Source organism: Falco naumanni, chromosome 8 (assembly GCF_017639655.2).
Source record: "Falco naumanni isolate bFalNau1 chromosome 8, bFalNau1.pat, whole genome shotgun sequence".
Taxonomy (NCBI): Eukaryota; Metazoa; Chordata; class Aves; order Falconiformes; family Falconidae; genus Falco; species Falco naumanni.
The window spans coordinates 16,600,568-16,617,133 of NC_054061.1; the positions used below are offsets into that span (position 1 = coordinate 16,600,568).

Genomic DNA, 16,566 nt, shown 5'->3' on the forward strand with positions numbered 1-16,566 from the left:
CACGTTCCACACAGCAAACCTCTTGGTGGTTCTGGTGTTCTCCCTGTTTCTCTCTTGCATTGCTTCTGCAGAGTCCGGAGCCTTATGATTATTTTGTGTTAGGCCATCATTTGATGAATGTTGGAAACAATTTTATTGGTATCAGATCTGATATAGAGGCCTAGATTTAGATGTAAATGTATGAGCACAGCGGAGGACAATGTTTCATGCTTATTACATATATCCTGTTTGTAGGATAGTTTTAGGTCTATGTAAGTCCTAAAAAATTCCTTTAATGTTTTATTTAATATATCTATACATTGACCTTAGCAGAAAATGTCTGATTTAACTTGACTTGGTGTTTACCTTCTCTGCCTCTGCACTGAAACTGTGCTGCAACAAATAATGTTGCTTAAACACATTTTCTGAGCAGTAAAGCCAGTGATTGTGATTTTCCTTTAAAATTTAAAGTAGAAGAAAGGCTGGGTGGCATTTGTCTCTTGAGAAAAGCTAACCAGTGTCCATGTCTCTTCTGCTGACCCATCAAGGCGTTCATAGAGGAAAAGAAAATATCTGCCTTTCCTGGAGGGTTTTCAGTCAAATGAGAGATCTGGGAGCACCCTGTACTACCAGACAAAGCCATGGTAGGAACAAGAGATTCTGCCTTTTTCAAGCCTGATCTTCTACTTTTTGTATCGGCAAGGTCTTAGATTTGTGATAATATAATATTTGAAAATTAGGGCCTGCATTTTGGGATTGTGATGTGTACAGGGAATTTAGAAGTTCAGATCTGAGCAGGTGAGGGATCGGGCTTATCTCTAATTTTATCCAGGCTGCATTTACAACATCATTAAAGTGGGTTCAACTCTGGATAAGCACAGCACCATTCCAGCTCCACCAGCAAGCCTAGTCTGCCTGGGAGCGTGGGATGGTGTAGCAGCATCCTTTGTTATCTGGGCTCTGCATGAAAACTGCATAAGGGAACATGGAACTAGAAAATCCTTTAAAACCACATGAATTCATGATTTCCTCCAAAGTTAGAATAGGGTACTACAGGTACTTTAGTAATCTGGGTACAGTTCTGAGTTTATACATCGTCTTAGGTGTACACAATAGTAAAATTAGGGCTTTGCATTGTTTTCTGTCTGAAACAAGGAACAATTAGACCATTTATGTTGAATTTTATAAATTTCAGTTAGCCAAATGAAACTGAGCTTTTGAAATCTCATGTCTGAGATTTGACAGCACAATATCAAATATCCTTTTGCCAGATACATATCTCATGTAACATAAGAATTACATTGTATTTTTTCCTCTTTGTCTCTCCCTGTGACGCAAAGAGGGTAGAATGTGTAAGGAGTGAGGAAATGTGTCACAACTTTTTGCATCAGCATATGTGAGATTCTTGAAGCTTTGTAGTTAATATCTACAAGTATACCAACACTTAACCAAAAAAATTAATCAAAAAGTTCAAATGCATATTTTTGAAAAGCTATGACTGCCACATATTTCAAATAATAGAAAAGCAAATTGCATTCTGTGCAAGGAAGTTGAGTGGTGATTACCGTGTGAATCCTAATTTTTATGAACAAATGACTGAAACTGCCTGCCATAACACTGATTAATGTAGGGATTTTAGTTATTACATTGTAATTAGGTTATGTATTCTTTTAAATATGGGGTCAGTGTTTTGCTTGTTACTCTTCAATTGACTGAATTTACACTTCTTGTCTGATAGGTCACTTTATCATTACACTGCCACTAAACTATTTATATAGACGTTATTTTAGAGATAAATCCAACTTGAGAAGGCTTCTTTCTTAGAAATGAAATTACATATTACAAAGGATGATGCCAGTTCTTGTCTCCGATATCAGAAACATTAATACAATAAAAGATTATGGTTGTGGTACTGGTTTTATGAATGCAATTTCACCTGGAATTATATTCTAAATGGATTTTGTTACAGTAAGATTAATTTGAAAGAACTGGCTATCTTAAATAGAAATTTTACTGCATCTTTTATGTATCTTTTTATTGGATATATGAATAGGAGTTGAATATGAGTCTTGTTTGAAAAGAATACACTGTGTAACTTGAATGTGCTGCTAGGGTTGTATTTTAGCTCTTGCTCAAAATCTCAGCAAATAATCTGCTTAGGATATAGAAGAAACTATGTTGTAGCTATACTGTAGCTTTTGGGCTGCAACAGTGTCTTTACGTATGTCCAAATGTTTTGTATAACTACTTTGCTTATGCTGGTCCGCATGCAGAACTATTGTCACCTGATCGCTGATCAAGCCACCACGCAGAGTTGGTTTCTGTGCAGGATGTGATGCTCCTCGTGTTCAGGTTAGCAATGTAGGGCCATGCAGGCAGCACACTGCCCACGCACCGCACCACACTCGTACAGTCCCTGAGCCCTGCCTGCAGGCTGGGGAGGATGTGGGGTTTCTGAGGTGGCACAGGATCGGGGACATCCCACATTTTGCAGGACTGGATCTGGCCTCTTGGTGACAGCAGAACACTTAGATTCAGCATTGCAGAAGCTTCTCTGTCTAATGACTAAAGTTCCCATCAATGCAGTCTACCTTCATTCTTGAAACTGTCTTTTTTATATATATAAATAGCCTAAATTCTTGGGCTCCAATGAAGGTCTTTGTCTAAACCCAACCTTCTGAGCAGACGTGGGTTTTTTGATTGATCTGTTTGGTTTCCTCAAGTCTCAGGACAGTGTAGCACAGTGTCACCCTCTTTTCCCTGCCCAGCTGTAGGCAGCTTGAAGAGGGGTCACACTAAAAGCTGGTGATAGCTGGAGAATTCTGTTGGTTGTGCACAAGAGGGAGACCTCGAGGGTGTGTCTCCCCCCAAGGAAGTAATGGGAGCCCACCTGCTTGAGTCACTGAAAATGAAGTTGGATGAAATGCAGTGTACTTCTGGGAACAATCCCTTGTTAACAAGGCCTGATGCTTTGACATTCATGGGGGGTTGTTTTCAGTCTCATATTTTTGTGACCTCTATTGCAACATGAGCTTTCCTTTGTTTTGCGGTTGTTTGGTTTTTTGTTTTTTTGTTGGGGTTTTTTTTTTTTTGTGTCTATCTTTTTTATAGCTTTTTTGTCTTCAAAAAGATGCAAGTGACTTTTCTTGAGACTTTCTTTTTAATACCAACAGTTCCCCTTTGTGTGAGGTTTACTTCTCTTCTAAACAGTAACATATGTTTTTCTCACTTTTTCCTCCTCCTTTTGGAAAGCTGGATGTTCTCTGAGTTCCTGCCTTTACATGTGGAAGACAGAAATTGCATAAATGCATAGTAGGTAGAATTTAGAAGGAAATTCTGTTATGACATAAATATCCCAGGCAATTTAAGGAATCTTGCTTAATATTCATAATTGTCTGCCTGCACAGAAGGTGGGATTCATGATTCTTGAAACTTCTTCGCCTTTCCATTATTTTCAGCCTGTTCAATACATAAAATTGTAGCCCGCCCATTCTTTACTTTAAACTCAGGCATGTGTTCATCTCCCCCAGCACATCTGCACACAGTTATTTATTTCATACATTCCTTTCCTATCTAGCTTTAAAAAATATTTAGAGCACTGGATAATTTTTTAAAAAATGTTTTCTCTGAAAAATAAAAAGGAAAAAACCCCAAAGAAGCAAGGAAGCCAGTCAGAGCATCTTGGTGACAAATGCTCCAGTGCCACAGAGAAGCTCCTGCTCTGTGTGAGCACTCTCTGGAAATGCAAGCATCACTGCTGTGAGCACTGAAATCGAGCTTTTTATTACACTGAAAGGCTGGGTTAATTCTTAACAATTTGTCAATCTGTGTGACTATCCTGCTTTGAAGACATGAGCTAGTGCTTCTGCATGGCTCTCTAGCCTGTTCTGGAACACCCAGACCCACTCAAAGGGACCTCGCCTCTCACTCAACGATGCTATATTGCTTTGACATGTTTAGTTACGTATTTTGGATTTGAGTTTATTTAAAATTAAATACTACACTGTAGAAAATAACTTGTGGGTGCCTACCATAATTCTATGTGTCATTTTTATTTGTATACCCTTCCTTTGGCTTTAACTAAGCCTTGCAGGCTTTGAAATTGAAGGATTAAAAAATAACCATAGCAAATAAAAAGCATAATTTTATTTTCAGTGTTGCTAGGTACCTTGTTCTATGTACCTCATATATTATTTGCTAGATAGCCATAGGCATACCAGCAGCTCACTGGAGGAATGAACAGAAAATATGAAAACAGTGATTATCCTCTAAAATCCAAATTAAACTAGCTATTATCATTACTACTTTTATGTCATTTCTCTATATTCTGCAGGTACACCATATCCCAGACTACTTTTATTTGCTACAGTTCTGTAGTTAACAGCTGTAATGAGAAGAGAAGGATGTAAATGCAATTTAAATGTTCCCCTTGAAACACACGTGTATTCTTTGAGCAAAAAAACCACTCTGCTTTACAACATACTCTTTACTGCAGGGCATCTTCACCTGTAGGACCACCTGGTCCAGCATCAATTGAGGTTAGTGAAAAGACTCCACTGACTGCCAGTGGACTTTGTATAAGGATGTGTAAAATGAACTTAGGCAGAAAGATAAACAAGAGAGAGTACATTCCAGACTATAGGTGCACTATATGTGCACTACATGGGGAGAGGTGCTGGGAACCCATTCTATGTGCTTGAAGGTATTGTTTGGAGGAATTTGGAGGATAGATGGCTGGTAGACACCTTTGGATAAGGACTCAGAAGATGTAACCTCTTGATTTACATTGTCATTTTCCATGTACAAACTGAGTAGAGGCTAAAATCATTTCCACTCCTCTTAGCGGTTATGAGATATCACCTAGAGAAATTTCACATTTTTCATCCATGTCCCCTATTCCGCTTTTTCCTTTAATTATACTGAGAGGCTACCTATTCCATCAGTTTGAAAATTTTAAAAATAACAATGTTTCTCTAACTTCTCTTTCCCTGGCTGCCCTCTTCTTTCCTTCTTTCCCAGAATGATTACTCCTACCTTAAGTGGGAGTCCTGATCATTATTAAGGTTTAGACTGAAACCACAAATTAATTGGACAGTGTGTCTTTATATTTGGATTTACTTAAAATGTTTGATTTGGAGCTTTAAAGTAGTTTATGCAAAGAAAAATCTGCATATGCCTGGGTAGATGGGTTCACATGTATTTGTATACCTGGAGTTTGTGAGTATCAGTGAAATGAAAACGAAGTCTGTGCAGAATGTACCCAAAATTGGATTTGAATTTTTGGTGTACTGCCTAGATACTGGAAATTAATTTGCTGAGTTCAAGTATGAATTAATCACCTTACAATTTAGTCACAGAATAATTTCATTGTAGATGAATCCTGTGAGTATTCTCTCGTAAATATACCCGGCACTATCACTTTCTTAGACACAAGCTCTGTCCATATTGATTTTCTTTACTATTCATAATGATTCTGCAGACTTTCTTGTTAAATTCAGCTTTTCATAAATCTCTTGTAAGTTTTGAGAATATGAAATGATAGAAATAGATAAAGCTTACATAGGTCTGGAGGAAGCAGTAGACTTAATATTGTTCACAGTGACCTCAGTAACAGCAATGTTTGTTGTTTTCTAGACTCGCTATTTATTTTTCCTTTGTTGCTATGCAAAACTCCTTAATGTGTATTGTTATAGCATCTTCTCGGCCCTATCATGGACTGTGGCAATGTGGAGCTCCAAAACCAAATAACAGAATAAATAGCAGAATCTAGTATTTTAAGCTCTTTTTGTCTCCTAGATTGTAAGGGCTTTCAGACAGAAGCTTTCTTTTCCTATTTTAACTATCCAAAGGTCTTGAACCTTTTTGATCCCTCTCCAAGAATATTGGTAATGTGACATAAGATGAATGTAGTAATTGTGTGTGTATATAGTAGTAGTTGACCGAATACTCTTCATCATATTGACATGTTCTCATTTCTCGCAGTGTTTTCTTAAATAGTGTCCTGTTCTTCTGATACTACATTACTTATCTAGCATCTATACTAGATCCTAATAGCCATAGTCAAGAGACAGAGATCTAATTCATTCCTAGGAGAAGTAACTCAACCATTTTATAGCACAGATACCAAGGTAATTTATTTTTTTTCTTAAGCCACAGTCTTCTCATTTTATTATTCAGTAATCATTTGTACTATGTATCACCACAATTCCTTTCATTTTAATGTACTGTCATGATACATGCATAGGAATGGATAAGCTGAGGAAATAAATGTAAGTGAAGGGCTTTCAAGTGCTAAGAAACAATGTAGATATGAAGGGGGCTAGTGTCCTTGTCCACGTGGGAACAGATAAATATGCTGAATCTTTGCTTACCAAATTGTAGAGTTATAGAGTGTCCTCAAGCCCTTGTGATCCATGAGATTCAGCGTTCTTGTGCTACTTACCAGTGTAGATGTGGTATGATATTAACATGCCAAGAAATAAGCTTTTTAAACTATGAGCAAGTTAAGAATGTTACAGCCTGTTTGAACAAAGAAAAGAGAAACACCATGAAATCTATTCATGAGTTTGTTCTGTCACTCCAAGTTAGCTGGGTAGTTGGAAAAAAAAATAAGAGAGGAAATAAATTCAGGCATTAAACACTAGTCGTAGTGTTTCAGAACTGCAAGATTATAGAGATTGCTCTGTTCAGTGAGAATGCTAAAAAGTGTTTTGGGATCTCATACATACAAAACACCAATTTACATCATTCTCTGTTAGATTCAGAGGTATAATGCCTTTATTTTCTCCTTTTTCTTTACCACTGTCTTCCAGCATTCACTTTACATGAATGCTGGGCATTTTGTCTGTGTGTGGTATGGAGAGGAATGAATTTTAGTCTTTTGATTTTGAAACATTCTCTGACTTTGATGATCCTTCACAGTACTAGTCACAGCCTTCTAAAGCTAAAATGCAAAACATACTGAAATCTTTCTTGCTGTTTTAATTGTGAATGCATATGTATCTGTACTAAAACTCCCCGTTCCCAGTCCCGCAGGCAAGCTGGAGACTGAAAGAGAAGGGGGGCTGCATTAGTGTTTCACCTCTAGCAGCAGCAGCCTGTGCAGAGACATTGCTAGAAAAGTGTGAGATGCTTGAACTGCTGTTGTCCGTACTCTGCCTGCTCTGTGAATAAATAGGTTGTCAACCTAGCACTTTAAACAAGCACTTTCTTCTTCTTTAACCTAGCTTTTTGACATTTTCCATTAAGCATACTGTAATAGAAAAGATGAGTAGAATTTCTCTACGCACCAGGAATAGCAACCTGTCTGCTTAGCATGAAGGGCCCTTTTCTGTGCTGTGGCTGAGAGCTTCATACCATGGTGGATTACTTCTTAAGGTTATATGTTGATAGCCCTTCCCTCTGTGACTACTTTACTCTCTCTTTGACTACCTTACTCTGTGAGTGAATTGATGTACAACACCCAGGAGGCTATACACTGCTCAGTGGGAGCTAGGACTGCAGAATGCAAGCAAGCTTTAACAAAGCACTTAGTGGTAGGATATGCTTTGTACAGTGTGCATTTGCAGCAAAGACCACATGTCCAGCTGTGAGCACTGAGTGTTTGCTGGGAGTCTGAAGGTTCCTCAGTTAGGCACTTTGTGACCTTCTCCACTGTCCAAACCCATTGAAGGCCATCAAGGCCTGTTAGCCACGTGCAGCTGCTGTGTGTGCAGATGTTCATCGGTGCTAATCACTGCATACATGCACATGTAGGAAGATTTAAATAAAGGTATTCAGTGCACTGCCTAAGCGTAAACTTTTTTAGAAAACTTGTTATTAATAGATCATAATGGAGCTCTGTTGTCTAGTTGGCCAACACATTGTTAAAACAAATTTTGGTCTCACAGACTATAATGCTATGTAAATATTTGCTTGAAGAAAAACAGACGTAAGTAGAAATGCATATATGCACACATGCATGTATAGAAACACATAACCATGCAAAGTACCTAAATAGTTGTCCATTACTTATGCCTGGTTTGAAAGTTAATACATCATTAATTTAACAGATCTTTTAAGTAAGACATTGTTGTCAAAGCACTTGGATCTTACCGTAGTCTACTGTTGGTTTTTTCCCTTCCTTCTGATATTTATGTTATTGAAACACAAAGTCTGTCTTTGGAAGGCCGCAATTAAATAAACCCTATGGAGGTAGCATAGTGTTTCCTAGCAACACCATGTCTATACCAGTGATGCTTGCTTCTCTCTTTAAGCTAAACGCAAAGTCATGTCCATTAATCCCCAGCTGCACGTAAAACTTTTCAGAGCTTTCGCTAGCTCCCTACTGTTCATGTTTTCATCTTGCTCATATGCTGCAAAGCAAACTGCTTCAGTGATTTAATTCTCTTCAGTGCCTCAGTGTAAAGCCAATCGTGTGTGTATAGTCACAATTACTATTTGTTTTTCATTTAAAACAAATAATTTGTCCTCCTGTATGATGCCTCCCTTCAAACATTATCATTCTGGTCATTCAAACAACCTAACAAATGAAAGAGATAAAATAAACGCCTTGAAAACATATTACCTGTGCTGAAAAAGTAAGTGCAATTTTTTGTAGCTAAGATATGTAATTCCAATATAACCTTACATTTAAGTAAAAGGTGCGCTTTATTTTTTTTAATACACAACAGCACTGAAAAAAAACCTCTAGGACTTGTTTCTATCTGCTGATAGCTTTCTGTGTAGAACGAACTGAATGATCTTGGCCCTGTTCACAGAGGTCTGGTGTCTTACTCCACAGAGCTCTGCTGGAGATCAAGCTGCTGTGCCAGTGCTAGAAATGATGCAGGTTCAGGCACCTTGGTAGGACAATGCACAGAAACTTTGGTTGCTGGTATCTATAAAGAATCTTTTCTGTGGGACAGCTGAGGTCTCAGAGGTCTCAGTCCAGCACCTTCCACCAACCCAGCATTCATTAGAAAAAAAAAAAAAAAGGGGGGGGGGGGGGGGGAACTTTCAGAATTACATTGAAAATTAATGTGGCTGTGAACTACTTAGTCCTATTAAAATTTAATTAATAACTATGAATGTATCAAGTAACAATCCAATGAGGAAAAGTACAAGTGAATGCTTACATACTGTGGTACCAGTTGTGTGAGTACCAGGGATACAAGGCAGCTCACTTTCCCACACGGGGGGCAATTCCTGCAGCAGTGTGAAACCAATATGGGGTCAGAGGAACTTCTGTAACATCACCTGGCTGCAGCAAAGGCAGCTGGGAAGAGTAGGAAGAGACACAAAGTCAGAGCTGTGACTTTCTGAACAGGTTTACAGAAACACGCAGGCATTCTAAATTAGTGATTTCTGGAAGGCTGTTCAACCTCTCAGCACTAGCAGGAAAGCTGCGCTAGTTTGACAGTTGATCCTATTCCCAGTCACCTGCAGAGGCCAAGGGGCACAAAGCTGACACACTCATCTTAGTCCTTCTCCAGTGCTACACATCTGAAGTGGTGCTGCTCAGCCAAAGAAAACATATTTATTTGCTTTCAGGATATTTCCCACTGCTGCCTTCCTCACAGCTGGTGAAAAGAGTATCCACACTCTGGTAGGGTGCCTATTAGTTCCTTGGTGCTCTTAAAATGCCTGGGGAAGGGAGCGGAGTACTTAATTAATAGTCACAGCCTGGGGTCACGGTGGCAAATGCAAAGGACTAACCCAGCCAGGCGATGAGATCTGAGAGGGCTGCAGCAGGTCCCTGCAGATCTTGATGCTGACAGTGACCACCCATCACTGCTGGTGGAGGGGATAATGAGAGAGCATGAAGCTTTGTGAGCTGTTTAGAGATTAAATTTTCTGCCCAAAACTGACAGCAATGAGATTAATTGTTCTGTCCTCTGGTGGTTGTAGGGATGGCACTATTAGACTGTATTTCCAACCCAAATGAGAGAGCTTGTGAATGATTGGGATCCAACATCTACTGTCAGTATGGCAACACAGCCTTCTCCTCCTGCTCAGGCTAATGAGGAGGTGCTATGAGAGGTCTGCTGCAGGACTCTCAAATCTTCTATTGCCTCCACAGGCAAATACACATGCTTGTGTGAATTGGGTGTTGATGGATTTGATTGTATATACCAAGGCTGGAATTTGGTTTTCTTACCTTTTTCAATAATGAATATTCAGTAAGATACAGTAGTGCCTCCTGAGACTCATTTAGTTTCAGGAAAAAGTAGTCAAGGTATTCTGTTACCTTGGACATTTTGCTAGAAATGTAAGCCCCTTGGCTAATTAGTGGTTTTGTTTCTTATTCAGCTCTTACTATACAATGTTGCTTCATGTCCATAGTCAATTCGAAATATGCATCTTTAGTGGGGTATCTCTTCTAACATGTCTTTCAGAAAGCATGAAATGTTACATCATAAGTAAAGTTAGTGTTAAATAAGTATTTTAAAAGACCAAAATTACTGTTAAAGGAGGAAAATATTATCAAAACTTACTTGTTTAAACTTTGTTTAGAGAAGTTCTGAAGAATTATGCTGTGCACAATATAAAAGGCACTCTGAACATTGACATGCTTTTTGAAGAGGACATTGTCCATCATATATGTGTATATGTATATACATATATGAAATGGGGGAAATACAAAGCTGTGATCGTCTGTCAGCAGACACTAATTTCTAGCAGGTCAAGGTCTGAACCTTTACAGGGTTCTTAAAATGTGTTATGGCTGACGGTAGGACTCCTCCTGCCTTTTGGCTTGAGGTAAATCCACTTCCCTGAGGCATGCCCTTCCTTTACTCTCCTTCTCCATGCCAGGGCTGTGGCTCTGGGCCAGGAGAGCGTTTGTTCCACCAGCAGGAATGAGCCTTTTTGTCTGCACAGTAATATTGTCAGAAGTCTGAGTGGCGCTGTGAATGAGTGTGTCTTGTACTTACCTTCTCCATTTCTTCAACCAGATGGCTGCCCTGATTTGTGCAATGGCAATGGGAGATGCACGCTGGGTCAGAACAGCTGGCAGTGTGTCTGCCAGACCGGCTGGAGGGGGCCTGGATGCAACGTTGCCATGGAAACCGCCTGTGCTGATAACAAGGATAATGAGGGAGGTGAGCAAAAGTCTTTCAATTCCCAGTCCCTAAAGAACGGCGGGTTATACACGCTTTCTTCGTGAGTCATTTTCCTTCAGAAGGACTTTGTCTGTCATTGTTGTCAAGTGGTGGTGTTACATTTCTTCTGAAACAAATGAGACTGAGCAAGCTGTGGCCTTGTGGAGAGATGTGGTGACCCACAATGCCTGTGTCGGGAGCGGACGGGCAGGCTCAGTCCCACCCTGCATCCCACTGAAGCCCACGGTGGGGAGCATGGCCCAGTAGACCAGAACTTCTTCCTATGGGCTCTTGGCACATATGAATTGCAAAACAACTTACTGTACCCATGTGCACAAGCACAGCAGCTGATGGAGCAGGATATTTAGCAATATTTTTTCTGCTCACTGTTAGAGGCCCGGGTCACGCTTTCATGTGCACAACCTGTGGGAATGGTTGTAGCTTGCTGTCACGTTGCACAGTTCACATGCCCCACTTGGACAGGCTGACGGAGGGATGCTGAGTAGTCATCTGTGGGAAGACTCTGACATCCGTCTTCAATTTTCCTTCTCCTTTACCAGACATATCCCTATTAAATATAGAATTTGTGTTCTGTGTTTACCTTCAAAGATGGCTTTAGTTTATCTTGTTTCATAGAGCCTTCCATGGTGTATTAGGCTATACTGGGCTGAAAGCAGTTCTGAGAAGTTGTAGCATCTAAACAAGATTGCCTAAACTATCTTCTGCCTTTGAAATAGCTTTCTTATTCCTTTCACTACAATGTCTTTAGTAAGTCATGTAGATTCTTTTTCATGAGCTTCTGCTCTTCATTAAAAATCAAACATCAGGCACATCTTTCTTCCTTGAGACTCCTTAACTTTTCTTTGGCCAATAATTAATCTAAAGAGCACATCTCTTTGCTGATTAAGAAATGTTTTACGCTTTTTTCTAAAACTGCAAAAAAACATCTGGCTTATTGAACAGCTGCTTCTAGGGTAAAATTTTGATTAGGATGAGTGCTTTAGTTTTGTGTAAGATTTCAGGGTATAGAAATTGTTGAGAAGTCCCAAACTGAGGAACAGGTATATTTGGTTTTGATTATGTGATATTAACTACATCTGAATAGCATCCACTAGTTTTAATCTGTAAATCTTCTGTTGGTTCCTTGGTTTCACATATGATCAGTGCTTACGGAAATATTTTAAATGTGCTGGAGCCAATTCAGTTTCAGAAGACTGGAACTTGCTTTATAGCTTTACTGAATTGTGAAGAGCAGAATCTGACTACCAAATTACATTAGTTGGCATTTAATTGTACAAAAAAAACCCACTAAACTTCTGTTAATACGCAGTGTAAGAAACTAAAAGGTGAACTGCTTAGGTGTGCCGATTTTACAGGCTCTGAAGATAATAAATGAAAAACTGAAAATGGATGTATCATCAGGTTTTCCACAAAACAAGGAATAAGTTTGGAAAACATTATTAGAAATACTGGAATAAGGTGCTTGTTTACCTATCCAAGACAATATTTTGCACTTGTAAAACAGACAGGCAAACAGGGAAAAAATGACCAGTGAGACCATTCAGCTGTTCATCCCAATTTAAAATCACAACATTCATGGAAGACAAATAGTTCATTGGAGTCAAAGAATACATAGAATAAATATGCCACACAACAGACATAATTTTAAGGTGCGTGGTTTCTGATTTACCATAGTTGCGCCTGAAAGAAAACTGTTTGGTCTAGCTGAAGGCTAGAAAGATTAAGAGGAGAACTCTTCAGGTGTTCTCAACACTTGCAGGTGGAAGTAATTTTTTTCCAGAGGCCAAAGGGGTTACTGCTCATTGCTTCTTGTGGGCATATAGGTAGTTTGAAAATCTATGCCTGTTCCAAGGTCCCAAAGAACCTGAAAAGTCCACTTGACCTGCACATTTTCACATAGGGATTTTATGATAAAGATAGAAATTAATCTCTTTGTCTTACGACCTTTAGCTCAGTACTTTAATCCAACAATCGTTACTACTCTTTAGTAGTCTCATCCATATTACATTTCTGTAGAGTTTTTCTATAAGGCAGCTTAGGTGTTCAACACCTGTTCACCTAGCCCTTTCTCCACGTGCTTGCAAGGTATACCTGAAAAACCGAACGCTTTGATTCAATTCAGCCAGGCTGTGCTTTGTACAGGGTGCAGGTGGCACAGGCTGAGAATTACCCACAGGCCATGTGGCGCTGCAGCACTCTTCGGTCTCTGGCATGTCTTGGTGATTTTGGCTGTTTCAGTTTGCTTGATGGTATTTTGAGTTTCAGGTTACTTTCAGATGGCATGGGATCCTTTCCAATATGCACTGGAAAGACAATCATTGTCATTCCCATCAGTTTGTCAAACTGTCGGTCAATAGAGCTACAACAAAACTCAAAACTGAATATAATGTCACTTAATACTTAGTCTCTTCGAGTGCAGTTCTGCCTTTGCCTTAAGCTGTACTATTCTTTACGTGTCTGGTTCACTGCACGCCTGGCCAGGAACACGTCCTGTGACCTAGCTGTTTATTAATGCTAACAGGGAGACCACGGGAGTGTGCAGGAAGGGAGAGGAAGGAAGGGATGCATGCTCTGTTCTTCAGGCTGCCCTTTATGTAATTGTAGAATCATTTAGGTGTGAAAAGACCTTTGATATCCTAGAGTCCAACCGTTAACCTGTCACTGCCAAGGCCACCACTAAACCCTGCCCTGAGTGACATGTCTACACTTCTTTTAAAATACCCCCAGGGATGATGACTCAACCACCTCCCTGGCAGCCTGTTCCAATGCTTGAACACCCTTTCCGTGAAGAATTTTTTCCTAATCTCCAACCTAAACCTCCCCTGGTGCAACTTGAGGCCGTTTCCTCTTGTCCTGTCACTTGTTACCTGGAGAAGAGACCGACCCCCCCTGCCTACAGCCCCTGTCAGGCAGCTGTGGGGAGCGATAAGGTCCCCCCGGAGCCTTCTCCAGACTAAACCCCCCAGTTCCCCCCGCTGCCCCTCCCAGCACTTGTGCCCCAGCCCCTTCCCCAGCCCCGTGCCCGGCTCTGGACACGCTCCAGCCCCTCTGTGTCCCTCTGGCCGTGAGGGGCCCAAACCCGAACCCAGGGTTCGAGGGGCAGCGGGATGTGACTCCATTCCCCACCGCTCTCTGGCCCGGCCGCCCAGCCAGCTTTGACCCCAGCGCGGAGCCCCCCGGGCAGCCATGAGCAGCCGGTGGCTGCAGGAGAGGCTGTGGGAGACGGTGTCAGAGGCTTCACTAAGGCCCAGGACACACCAGCCACAGCCTCTCCCTCGCCCACCAGGCCGGGCAGCTGCTCGCAGCAGGAGATCGGGGCTGTCAGGCAGGGCCTGATCCCCTGGGTGTCCTGCACGTGCTGTGTGATGGCCCTCAGGGTGACCTGCTCCATCACCTTCCTGGCACTGAGATCATATTGTGACTGTGTATATAAAGAAACAGGTAAAATTAAGATTTCTCCGTAGGCAAAGCTGAAAACTGTAATATGGGAATCAAAGATTCAGCTAGTTACCAGAACTCCATATTTCACATAAAGTGCAAGATTATTAAAAGTTAAAGAAATCGCCTCTCCTCCCAGTCATTCTTTTCATTTGAAACTCAGCCATGTTTATTTGCAGCAGAATGTTGAACTCATTTGCTGCCCCATCACGAACATTGTTCTGTTAACATAAGCAAGTAGTTCTGGACTAGTAATGATGATGCAAGCTGTCTTTCAAAAGGCATTAGAGTAGCTAAAAATACCATTTTTTTGCCTAAATGAGGTCCTTGCCTGAACAGCTGAACCTCCTTCCTTCCTGTCCATCTATTCACGTTGTTAAAATGCAGTTGCTTCAGCATGTCACTGAAACAGAACTGTCATTTTCTGTCTTCCCTTCTTCCCCATGCAGCAACAGATTTAACATATTTTGGAGCTCTTCTGCTGTTCAGCCATTCTTATTGTAATTGTATCTCACAATCAGATTCAAAGGCCTTGGGCCAAATCTTCATTTCATGGATGTCAAGAAGAGCATTGCCACTGACTCCAAAGGGATTCCCATTTGTCCTGTTTTGTCTTATTATCTGCCACTATGCGAACTCTGTACCATAGTTCAAAAAGAGAAAAAAGGAATATTATACTTAATATTTTCTTTCCATTTTAGATTAATGCCTTTTAGTTGGTTTATTCCTAGAAGAGGCAGATGTGCCCCTGTCTTGTTGAGACTTACAAATCTTCATTTTAAATGAGATGTCAGTGTGTATTACTCACATAAATAAAATGGGATTCCAGAGCAGAAAGAAGGGTCCAAAGCTGTTTTCTCCTCTTAGGGCTGTTAAGTAGAACTGTGCATGATCCGAGGTAGCACTGGGAAATTCACCTGTATTTGTCCTTACCATCACGTGTCAAATCTAGATATGGGCTTAACTGGGTCTTTGTTACAAACCTGTTTAGGGTTGCTCTGGTACATAGGCTACTTTGCTGAAAAAACTTGAGTCTCTTATTTATCTGTTCATTTACTTATCTTTAAGGAGGAAATCTAGCTGAAAGGTAAGGGGCTTTTGTCATTGACTCACTTCTAAGATCTTTTAAAATTGTAAAATGCTTCTGTTTTCCAAAACATGTTTGAATTGCCTAATTTACTCACTGTGGCCACTTCTAAATCTAATCCCTTTCCTTAATCAGTCCCTCAGTAATCTAATAGTTATTAAGCATCTTTTGGAGGGATTAGAAATAGCTTTATTTTAAGACCCATAATTGTGATTACAATATATAATCCCCCCAATAGACATGTATAACCCATTTAATTCACCGTGGATTTATTTTAGGAAATTAAAGGATCATAGATGATATTTTGAGGAATAAGACAAGGTACCTGACTTTTTTAGTTTGTATTTTTTTGGACATATTGCATAAGGAAAACCCTACAGTGGCTATTTATACCCATCTTTTTACAAAAATTGTTTTGTAATAATTTGCTTGTTCCTAAATTTGAATATATTTTTAGTATCTCGGAACAGTCTTCATAAATTGTGTATGTTTAACTACATTTCACCTTAGACCTTACAGTGCCTTCAAGTAAAATGGACCATGTAATGCATAGCAAAAATCATATTTCCTTTCTACAGAATAGTTTCACTGGATGTTAGATGCAGTTGATACCAGGAGCTCATGTTTGAGGGCCCTTTGTCCTGAACTCAGTGGGATAATCTGGGAGAGGTGTCCAAGTACAGACTCTGGCCTTTGCAGCAGCAGCCCTGGGAGAAGTCCATACTGCCCACTGATGTTGCTCTTTCTAGGCTTTTCTTTTCCTTCTTCCTCTCTAAGCCCACCTTTTGCATCCATTCAAATTTACTCTCCTCATGTTTATAATTTTTATTGACAAGACGAATTATGTAATTTCAGAGAAAGAAAAGCAGGAAATAGCCAAAATTTTGCTGAACTGCTTTGTTTCAGATTTGATCAGGATGGAAAGGATAGGAGGAGGCAGGTAAAAAAAAATTAAAAGCA

The 16,566-nt window shown here is 40.1% G+C and overlaps 1 protein-coding gene across 3 annotated transcripts in view; it reads left to right on the forward strand.

Moving 5' to 3' along the window:
- The window catches only part of TENM2 (teneurin transmembrane protein 2), a 698,905-nt gene that overhangs the window by 632,770 nt on the left and 49,569 nt on the right, over nt 1-16,566 (forward strand). For all 3 annotated transcript variants that reach the window (XM_040604228.1, XM_040604229.1, XM_040604230.1), the window contains exon 16: nt 10,914-11,060. In XM_040604228.1, coding sequence (XP_040460162.1) covers nt 10,914-11,060 — 147 coding nt within the window. The remainder of the gene's footprint in view (nt 1-10,913; nt 11,061-16,566) is intronic.